Source organism: Cyrtonyx montezumae, unplaced genomic scaffold (genome assembly GCF_038088225.1).
Source record: "Cyrtonyx montezumae isolate F1298 unplaced genomic scaffold, pur_monq_1.0 scaffold_9, whole genome shotgun sequence".
NCBI lineage: Eukaryota > Metazoa > Chordata > Aves > Galliformes > Odontophoridae > Cyrtonyx > Cyrtonyx montezumae.
In genome coordinates, this window is record NW_027072100.1 from 473,882 (window position 1) to 485,293 (window position 11,412).

The window sequence follows — 11,412 nt, forward strand, 5'->3', positions numbered from 1 at the left end:
ACTTGAAGAACTAAAGCTATTCCTGACCACTGACTGTAGAGAAGCTGCTGTACAAGGTTCCAATTTACTTCTAAAGCTGCACATCACTCATTAAGAGCATTCCCACGAGGCACAAGCTTTCCTACTGTTTGTCAAGAGTTTCACACACATTATAGCTGTGAGATATTTTCACCATCTTGCTTTAAGGCAGATAGTTAGCATCACACAAATGGCTAATCTGGCAGCAGGTGGAAGGTAGGACCAGATGATCTCGAAGGTATTTTCCAACCTTGGTAATTCTATGACTCATGTCAAAACACCAACATATATGGAGAGATGACTTAAACAAAAGCAAAGAAAGAAAGCCTGCCTAGGAACAGGCTTCAAATACATTCACTCTGATTTGAACTTCCACAAATCTTTTATGGTATAGGATTTCCCCTTCAAAACTTACTGTAAGATGAAACACTGGAAATCAGTCTCACACATCTGATGACAGTGCTTAAGTTTGTTGCATTATACCAAATCCAGAAAAAAACCAGGATGCATAATAAACATGTTTTTGCTATCAACTATTCCTGCTACCGCAGGCTGATGTGCTGCAACAGCATGCAAGCCTTCTATGCTCTTAAACTTTAAGACATTATTCATCCAAACTATATTTTCATGAAGTTTAAGAAATCTCAAGTGTACTTAATCACAAACACCAGGTTTTTTTTTAAGCTCACTAATACGGTTTTGAGGAGCATGTATTTACCAAGCCCGAGTATAATCAAAGAGTAATCCCCTCCAGGAAATGTGACCTACATCCTGAAAAAGATAAAATGTATATACATCCCCCACAAAATAATGAAATGTAATGTTTTTGTGTAAGTTCAAGGGATTAAAATATTCCATCATGTATCTCAGAAGCACCCAGCTGCTGTTAAACTCCCCAGTGAAGGCCCACAGTTGAAGAATTGCCAGCTCTTCCATGCTTGGGATAGACACAACAGACTACAGTAACAAATCTTTTGCCACCAAAGCACAAAATGAGAACAGTTCAGGTTTCACTAGGGTATGTGCTTACTGGTCAGCCAACTTTACTCATCTTTCAATCCTTAGCACAGCTACTAGTACACAACAGGCAAAAAAAGAAAGCTCAGGCCTTCTATCTGCGATTAGGTGGCGGTGCTTTATCCTTATAAAGGATACCTTATATAAAGGAACTCCTGTCAAGTTAGCATCAAATCACATTTGAATATGCACCAGATACACACTTGTGAATGATCCAATTAATCTGAACAGATTTCTAAAATCCTTCTAAGTCAGAGATGTTCTTACACTGTGTCACATTTGTAGAAAAGACAATGAAGAACTAATGAATTTTCTAATGAAAAACTGCAATTGGCTGACTAGCTCATCTCAGGCATAAAACTAAGTTTGATTTTGAAAACTTCCAAGTTTATCTTGCTCAATACTTTCCTACTACACTGTGATTTCCCCAGCAAGAAAGGCAGAAAAAAAATCCATTACAAGACAAACATGAGTTTGAGTCACCTATTTAATTTTATACAAGTCAAACTACACATTGTATAAAGAGTACAAGGCAGTTCTAATGTTGCACGTTACAAAAATCAATTTAGCTATTAAGGGGAATTTTTAGGATGAGTTCTATTCCACAATTTAAGTGAATTGGCAACTGTGGCTTAGCAAAGTCTTCATTAGGACTAGAGCTCTAGCTCAAAGAGATTACACTTCCAGTAAAGTTCAGGTTGAAACAATACAATCTTAGTTCTGAAGCAGAATGTTAACATAAATGAATCAAAAGGGAGCTAAGACAGTTTTAGCTGGTTTTCATATCCAATAGATAGGCTGACAAATCATACAACATACTAGTGGACTTCAACTACATCCAAGAGACACATTAGTGTCTGAGAACTGCCACTTGATAGTCAAGCAAAAAATGTCAAAAAGCTTTCATTCTTTTAAGTTTCAAAGTATGATTTGTAGCAATACTGCATGACACAGGTTACAGAGTACCTTTATTACCTTTAATAATACAGTTGCAGTATTGGGAAGGAATGTTCTTTTGGCAAGTTCAGATGCAACACAAATGCTCCAAATTGAGTTTATTGCTGGTCTAGCCTTTCTCGTCTTACAGCATTGCAGCCTGCTTCCACAAATGAAGATAAATCAGAGAATTCTGACCTGCCCAGCAAGACAATCCTGCCTTTGGTAGCAAGCTGTAAACCTACTAAGCCAATGATACTCATAGTTCTAAAACCACAGGAAAAAAAAGGAAAAACATGCTTCCAAAAAAGCCCAGATTTAAGCCTCTTGTATTCAACTTTTAATATAAAAACCACTTTGCATTTTAGAGTAGTTAAGTTACTCCAGCAGAAATGCTATAAAAAAAATATGTCTTGCTAAATGTCTTTAAAAAAAAAAAGAAGGGAGGGGCAGGGGAGAGGCTTTTCCTGCTTTGTACCACACCATCTGATCTCATATTCTCAAATTTAGGATACAAATTAAAGCCTTATGCCTCATTACTTAAGACCATTCACTCCTTAAAGAAAAAAACTTCTGAAGAACTAACATAACACTAATGGCCTGACAAGTAGGAAAAATGTTCTGTAATAGTGTGCAAGGTAAGAGGAAAGTATTAGTCTTAATCTCTTGAACTAGATCTTGATCGTGAGCGAGACTTTGAACGAGACCTGGAATGGGACCTCGATGCAGCTCTTTTGGGTGGTGACTCTGAATGAGCCTTGGCAGATGGCTGCTGCTGTGGAGAATTGGAACGAGACCTACTCCTTGACCTGGATTTAGACTTTGTATCTCCTTTACCATTTTCTTTGGGAGATCGAGACCTAGACCGAGACTTCTCCGACTTCTCCTTGGATCTGCTGTGAGAGCGTGAACCCCTGTCAGACTTGGGCTTCGATTTGCTCTTTGATCTAGACTTCCTGCTTTTAGATCTGGAACGTGAGCGGTCTTTGCTTCGTGACCTGGATTTAGATCTTCCAAAAAGAAAAACAGTTTATTCTGCATGAATTGCAATATACTTACAGCCGTTTCAATAATTAACAATAATAAGCAACCAATTCTTGTACTAGCAAAAAGCGATGCATCACTTACCTGGAACGACTTTTAGAGACACTATGGGACCTGCTGCGGCTGCTCCTACTTCTACGACTTCTGCTTCTAGATCGTCTTCTAGATCGCGACCTAGAAATACACTCAAAATACAAGCTGGTTCTTATTGTTTGCTGTGCCCTGCCAAGCTATTACTTGTGAAGAACTGTTGAAGAACTTCTCAACAAAGCAACCAAATCAAGACATACCACTAATTCACCTAAACTCAATATGCTGTCAGTTAATATTAGCACGTAAAAATACTCATCTTTGCAATAAAACATTCTCAGTAATCAACCCATTCCTAGAACACCAACTGAAAGTAAACAGTGTAGGTCAATGTACATATATACATTTAGTTTAACTTGTTTTGATGCAGAGACTGACATATCCCATGAGTTACCTTGACCTGCTGCAAGAGTAAGACCGCCTATGGCTTGACCGTGGCTTGTCTTCAACCAGCCTGATCTTCCTTCCATTTATCTCTGTGCCATCCAGTTTGTCCAAGGCACGTTTCATGTCAGAGTATGATCGGAACTCAATTACTCCTTCATTTGTACGTTCTTTGTGAGCATCTGCATAGGTGACCTCACCAGCTTGCCTCATAAAATCCTTTTGGGAGTAGATGGAAAATTACAACTATTTTTTATGTTTGCACTCTGATTTACATTAGCTTAAGACAAGTCTGAGCAAATGCAAAAAGCATTAACTGTGTGCAAACACTTGTGAAAATGCTGCTCAATTACTTCTACCTGAATCAAAATAAACATTTACATAAAGTCACTGCCTACTACTGATCACAACACATTCCACAATAGAACATTAATACATACTTTCAAATCCTGCCAACTACAGCGACTGGAAAGGTTTTCAACAATCAGTCTGTGCTCTGTACGAACAGGTGGTCCATATTTATCTCTTCCAGACTGTCTCCGACTGCTATATCCGCCACCACCCCCACCTTTATTGTACAAATAAATAAAGTTAGATTGTCTCCTAGCATTAAGAAAATCAAAATGTTCTGAAAACGTTAGTTAAACAGTTATATTTACTGGAGTAGGACTTTATTTCTCTACACCTCCAATAAGCTTGCAATTTTGCCATAATATATATGAATGGCAAATCAAACAGACTGAAATCCTGTAAGTCTGTCCTCCTAAGATCTGTTAGAGAGTGACTGCTCCTTATTAGATTCACCTTGCTAAGTTTTATTTTACAGAACATTGTAAAATATAAAACTTAACTGATTACATGCATTTCTACATTTTACAAAAACGTTTACTAGTTACACTAAGTACTTACATCACAGTATGAGGTTTTTGGTGGTGGTTTGGCCACAAAACACGCAAGGTAACAGTCACCTAGTTCAGTTTAACCAGTTTTGTCTAACCCTTGGAATCCTCACCATCACCCTGCGTCTAATGGCAAAAGGCTGCTGTCGTCATGGCTTCCGGTAAGGTCAGCCAAAGGGTCATAGGGCAAGGGTCACACAATGTATGGAAAAGCCATGGCCAATCAGGAAAGGCAGTCATCTTAGCCTCAGTGGACACAGCCTCAGCCCCACTGGTCACTTTTAAATTGAAACATCAAGGACTTGTTAAAAAGTTTGAAATTGAACATGCAACAATTTTAAACAACATACATTTAATTATTTTAAACAGACAGATTCCCACCTCCCCCCAAAATAGCAAGATTCTAGAGACTACTGAAAAGCAAGCCGCAGTACGTCAATTACAGTACCAGGCACATTAATTTACATATAGCTCAGCTCCTCAAGAACCTACACGAGTTAGCTGAACATAGAAAAGTTCAAAACAACCCCCTCTGAATACACCAGATTCCTGCTTGAAATCCTCCCCCACCCATGACCACTGACTGCTTCTATGATATTACATCATTAACATTAGTGATGGAACATCACTGTTTTATTTAAGCGCTCCTACGAGCAAGGAGCCTTTATGTTAGCAGAACACATTACTTCTAAGGCTACAAGATACCCTTTCTAGGAGAAGGCCCCAATTTTGCAGCCAGAATCGCTCCGCTTATTTGTGCTCACATATTTCTTAGGGAGTACGTGAGCGCAGCGCTGGCGCCAAGACAAATTGCAGGCAGCGCTCCCAGCGGTGCGCCAGGTACCCCCGCACCCACCCACGGCCCCGCCCGCCCCCGCCCGCCCCTCGTCCCCGCAGCCACGCACAGAACGGACCGTACTCACTGCGGCTGCTGTAGCTGTACCCGTCTCTGTCGCGGCGGGGGCCGCGAGCGTGCTCTACGATCACGCGCTCCCCGCACAGATCCTTGCCGTTCAACTCGTAAACGGCATCGTCGGCGTCGCGGGAGTCCTCAAACTCCACGAAGCCGTAACTGGGTGAAAAAGAACCCCCATCATTCCCATCCCCGCCCGCCGGCAGTTCCCGAGGCTGGGACAATGGGGCCGCTGCGCCCCCGCTTCCCCCGTGCCGCCGCCATTTTGAGGCGGGCGCCACGCGGCAGCAGGACGCGCAGGCCCTGCCGCCAGCATGGGGGAGGGGCGGCCCCGTGGTGGGGGGGGAAGGAGGCGCCCGAGCGCTCGCAGGCCGCTCCCGGCGCTCACCCGTTTTTGAGGTCGACCTCGAGCAGGCGGCCGTAGCCGCTAAAGAAGCGCTGGATGTCCTTCTCCCGGACGTGGTAGCTCAGGCGGCCGATGTACACGCGCGGCATATCCGCAGACGAAGGGGGAGGGAAGGGGAAAGGGGAGGGAAAGGAGAAGAAAAATAACAGACAGAGAGAAAAAACGCAAGAGAAGAGCGCGGTGCAAAGTACACCGACTGCACCGCTGCGGCCTGCTCCGCAGCACAATGGCGCCTGCTCCTTGCGGCCGCTTTTATAGCGGGGGGGGCGGAGCCGCAGCGGACGCAACGGCGAAAGCAGGGAGGGGGCGGGGCCGAGGTCGTGACGTCACCGCGCTGCCCGGGCGTCGGGGGGGAACGAAGATGGATCAGGCGGCGGATCTGCGCGCATGTGCGTCTCTCCTTGCGTGCGCGGTCCGGGAGCTGCCTGTGTGCATGTACAGTTCCGCACATGTGCAGCGGTGTCTCCCGATGACGTGCAGCGGGGCCTGGACTACGGTGGGCGGATATGCCGTTCTTGTGGGCTTGGGGTATCCTTACTTCACTCGGGCCGGTTGTACTTCTCTGCTGCTGCTGAGTCGGCGGTAGCTCCCATCACCGGCTGTCACCCGTCGTGACTGTCGTTTTACGCTCGAGCTCTTAAGAAGATAAAGATATAGTGACCCAGATTTTAAAGATTCTGGATATGATTATTCATCTGAAAGTGTCCATGCTGCCGCCTAAAGCATAGCAGAGTTGGATGCTAACATCCGGTGGAAACAGCTCAGTTAAGTAATTCTTGTTAAAATGCCCCGTGCTTGCTTTGTAATAATGTATAAACCTGTGCGTATGTTCAAGAATAAGGATGAATCGTGAGAACAGGTCTATAGTAAAGACAACTGCAAATCATCTAGGTGGTTGTTGCGGCACCTCAGTGTCTCTGTTTATGGTTGTAAAGATAAGCAGAAATAGTCTTTATTGGGGTACACCATGAAGGATGATAATACTTGTGCATGGCAACAAAGGTGCTACTCCCTGCTAATTTATCTGTTGGGCCAGATGTGTTACACAAACAGAGAACAAAACTTAGAAATGGGGAGGGGCATAAATCAAACTAATAAACTTGTCAGTAGGAAAGCAGGATGGACATCGTGTTGTCCCAACAAGATTACCAAACTGATGTCTCTCTTATACAAAACACCCACAGGAATGGTGAGGAGCTCTCCCTCTTAGGTTTAATCCTCTCGATAAACAGAGTTTGAAATGTGATGAATATGCATGTGCTACGCCTTTAAATATGTATTCGTTTCTCTCTTTGGGTGCATGTTTGGTGGAGAGATCCCCCATGCACCCAGCACTGTAATAAAGGGAATACCTGCTTGACATATTTCATTGGTGTGTCAAGTTACCTCGTCAGATTTCTCAGCATCAAGGGGAAAGCTAAAAAAAAACTTAAGAACTTCCCTGCAAGTTAGAACTCTTCAAGATCAGAGCCTTAAATTAACTGCTTTTTCAGAAGACTGCAGTTCTGTATTTCCAAACAGCCCATGAAAGTGCCTTCCTTGTGACACTCATTTGCCTCTTAGCATAAGAAGTCTCTTTCCCCCTCCCAACAACAACAAAAAAACATTCTTCATGACAGAAGTGTTGTCTATGCGCCTACCAAGATCCAGGACTTCAGTTGGTGTTTGTTTCATTGCTTTCTCCTGGGAGAATATGCCCAAACAGTGCTTAAGAAATTGAAAGAAGCTGTCAGATCAGCCATGGGCCATACGGAGCATAAATGAGCACAGGCAGCCACAGCACTTTCTTGCTTGTGTTTATACTAGCAAAAAACTGGGACTGGGACCTATCTACCCCAAGCATAGCAGTGTCAAGTTTTGCAAACAAAAGCAAACAAGTGAAAATTTATCTTTCTGTAACAAAATGCATTGGACAAACTCATCTCCCAAGAGCAACATCAAGTTAGAAAAAAATACCCATATGAGTAAGCAACAAAGTATAAAAGAGAGAAAGGTCTAGATAAGATCAAAATAGCACTAAAATGCATATACTGGGTTAAAGGAACATCTAGCATGGCAAAAGACAGACAGTTGCCTGATTTTGACATGACAGAATCATCTGACAGAAGAATTATGCAGTTATCTTCAATGCAACAGTGCCAATTTCTCCAGTGAATTGCCCATGCCTGTGCACCAAATATGTGCACCAAAGGATTTGACCATATGAAGTTCCATATTTCATATGAAATACTGATATGCCAGCATGGGGTGATGCACCTTTGAAGCTTCCTAGGGCTCCCATTATACTCTTTGGGTGGCTATCTCAAAGCTCTTGTCTGATGGCTGCAGAGATAGGGATCCCTTGTGCTTGGAGTGATGCTTGGAGTCATGTTTGGATCTTGCAGCCTTGTTTTGTTATTATGTTCCTATCCTTGGAGGATGAAAGGTCTTCATGTTGCCTCTTCACTGGGTGCTATGCCCAATGTCTGCCTGTGGTGCACTTTCAAGCCATTTTGAAATCGCTGATTCCCACAGTCCTACCCTTTTTTTCACCAGTTGTCCCCCATAATCAGTTGCCAGTTTTTCACATTGCTTCTTTTTACTCTGATGTTCTCCCACTTCAAGGAGCTTGATGGCTGAGTTAAGTTCAGGCTGCTACCTAGGAGAACAACAAAAAATCTACCTAGGTAGATTTCAGGACCCATCTGACCAGTCTTGGCTGTGATTAGGGTCATAATCTTAGCCTTCACTTATGGTCTGTTGGTAAACCTGAGAGGCAAGAAGTGGCTGTAGAACAGGTAGATAGTGACCAGAGATTAACCTCACCTCTTATACAGGCCAGGCCAGCTACTAGATGTTGTTCACAGGAGACACAGATAAGATCCAATTGTCTCTGTACTTTTGGATCAGTGGTCCTTGGCCATTTCCCTTACTTATCTCTGTTTTGTCCTATTTTTATGCCCCTATCCCTTTCTTATTCCTGACATAAGTACACACCTTTCTCCAAAGGGACATTTGTTCCTGACCCCTGGGAATAAATGACTCAAATGCGTTAGCTGACTGGCCTGACATACAAAATCAACTGACTCCACAGAACTGTAAATTGCAGCTCTCTAGTTCGAACCTCTGATGCATTTTCTTGGGCGCTTAGGATAAAGAGAGAACAGATTTAGTCTTTTCACTCAACTTTCACAGTGGAAGATGGGAAAAGTGTCATAAGAAGAAATTACAGTTCATCCTTTTTCTTCCTGAAGGTGAAAGGCTCTCTTGTTACAATGACTTGAAATCTGTAATTAATCATAATCTGTGAGATTCAAACCAGACCTCTGGTAACCTTTTAATGGTCTTTTTTGTTGTTGTTGTTAAAAAAGCATCACATGTAATTTCTCTGTCTCATTGAGTACTAACATTTGGCTAGTGATTATATCTTATAATCTGTTGTTGTCAACGGTTTGCGGGACAGTTCGACCCGGTACCGTGACAATTGAGGCAGGGGACCCACGGGCCCACACCCCGGGGAAGGGGAAGGGGGAAAAGGGAAAAAGGAGAAGGGAGATGGGCCCAGGAACAAAACAACGGCAGCAATCTGAGGAGGAAAGCTAATTTACTAAATAAGATATCAGAAAGGAAAATAACACAATATAATATAATATAATTGGAATTAAAGCTAATAGATCAAATAAAATGAGCAAGAGAGAGAGTGTCCGATAAACCGAAGGCCTTACGCTAACGCTGAAGGCGGACGGCTGCAACAAACACCCACTGCCGAGCTCGGTCCCGAAGGGAAGAGAAGAGTCCCATGACTGCAGACAGTTTTTATCTTTCCCTCTGAGCGTAAACACGTAAGAACGCAAAGCATCGCAAAGTCCTCTGGGGAATGAAGTTCTTCTTCTCTTCTGAGACAGGCATACCTGGAACTATCGATGATCCACGGAGCTGGAACATTAACTCTTTAACTCTAAATGCACTACATGATGTTATGATGTGGAATACCAGTACCAAAAATCATAAAACCATGACAGTTGTCAAAAGAGCCCTCAGTGTGAAACTGATATTTTTTCTCCAATCTTGCCAGCATCAGGCATAGACAAATGTGTCTCTTGAAAACAGTATAAAATAGGCATATCCTGAATTACACATCAGCTGTTCGTTGGAAGGCTGACATCTCAAGACACTACTGCCAAGTGTCTGACAATGTTTCTGTTACACTTTCCTTTCAGATCAATGATTTGCTGTTACGTCTGTGATAGAGAACCTGGTTCTGAACTCAGGGTTCTGCTCAAGAGGCAAAATGTGCAGGCTCCATTATTGTTTGTTGTTGTTGTTGTTGTTTTGTTTTGTTTTTGCTCACATTTTGCCTAGCTTCTTTAGGTCAGTGTCATAGTCACTGATATAGAACAGCAAGTTTGTATTCTCAGTTAAAATGTTAAAATGTAAGAGCTGCAAAAGCTGTCGTCATCCAGTCATGGCACAAACTAAAGAAAGTTTTGAAATGAGCAGAGGTGCAAGAGATATTAACAGCTCCCAGGGTCTGTTCTTCAAGCAACTCATTTATTTGCTGTGGTTTAGCAGATCCTTCAGAGCCATCATGCTTAGTCAGACTTATGAGTGTCTGCCTGTGCTTTTGATCAAAACTGGACCTCTTGACATACATGCACACAACTTAGAGGGCAGTGAGCACCTGGCACAGGCTGCCCCATCCCTGGAGGTGCTCAAGGCCAGGCTTGATGGGGCCCTGAGCAGCCTGATCTGGTTGGGGTCAGCCAGCCCACAGCAGGAGCGAGGAACTCCTTTAAGGTTCTTTCCAGCTCAGGCCATGCTATGATTCTATGTTCCTATGATACATGCAAATCTGTGAAATTGACAGTATCTGTTTCTGTGCATTAGTGGCTATAATGTGACTTTTTAATGCTTTTTTCTGTTGTGTGAGTGTACTTACATGTTTTGTGGTAATCCCTGGGCATCATCAGTGCCCAGTTAAGGGCAGCGGCCAAGTGGCTTTTGTAGCTTGCAGTTTCTTGCTTTCTATTCTGCAAATGGGTTTCATTTCCCCATGTACCCATTACCTAAACAGAGGCACCCAATATAGGTCTGGAAGTATACTTATACATCTTGGAATTATACATATGAGCAGAGATGGATATCCTTGGGCAGTAGGTGTGTTTGTTCTTCCCTCCAGTAGCACTGGCTAATGCAATGTGTTCTGTTTGCATCTCCTATATAGTCATAGATTCCAGCAAAAACTCCCTCTCCAGACAGACATGCTGCCTGTCCCTGAGAAATGTCATACAGTGTCAATCTATTCTGTGTTCAGACAAAGTACAAGCTGAGACCATTATTATTATTATTATTATTATTATCGTTATTGTTATTATTATTATTATTCAGTTTGGCAAGTGTATCTAAGCATCTGTCATTTCAGTTTGTCCTATATTTGTGTGTAAGACTGATAGACCTATCTGTGTGAAAAGTGTAGATACAGCTGCCACCTGGCTGTTTTAATAAAGTGTCACAGAATGTATGTGCTTAGGCCAAAAATATCTGATTTGGGATGTCTCCAAGCCTGTATCCCCAGCTTCTGCTACTTTGTGAAAATATAAAAGGTTAGTGCTCAGTGAGGAAGAAGTGAATATTTTCAAATGCCTTCTGTCCAGAATCTGGACTTTAAACTAGGTATGAAGGGGGGAGGGGTCAAAATGAGGGGCGCTGGGGCTGAAGGGGTAGTT

General features: G+C 42.9%; 1 protein-coding gene across 2 annotated transcripts; it reads right to left on the minus strand.

Moving 5' to 3' along the window:
- Window positions 1–1,508: 1,508 nt before the first annotated feature.
- On the minus strand, window positions 1,509–5,927 carry SRSF6 (serine and arginine rich splicing factor 6). 2 transcript variants are annotated; one of them, XM_065754233.1, is made up of 6 exons: window positions 5,690–5,927; window positions 5,312–5,460; window positions 3,930–4,057; window positions 3,500–3,708; window positions 3,100–3,189; window positions 1,509–2,981 (listed from the first exon to the last, which is right to left on the minus strand). In XM_065754233.1, exons 1-6 carry the CDS (start codon window positions 5,794–5,796, stop codon window positions 2,630–2,632), a joined length of 1,035 nt encoding a protein of 344 aa, XP_065610305.1. In that variant the 5' UTR covers window positions 5,797–5,927; the 3' UTR covers window positions 1,509–2,629. The 2 variants fall into 2 exon arrangements, with proteins under 2 accessions (XP_065610305.1, XP_065610304.1); XM_065754232.1 differs by having other exon boundaries at window positions 5,303–5,460.
- Between the last annotated feature and the right edge of the window lie 5,485 nt (window positions 5,928–11,412).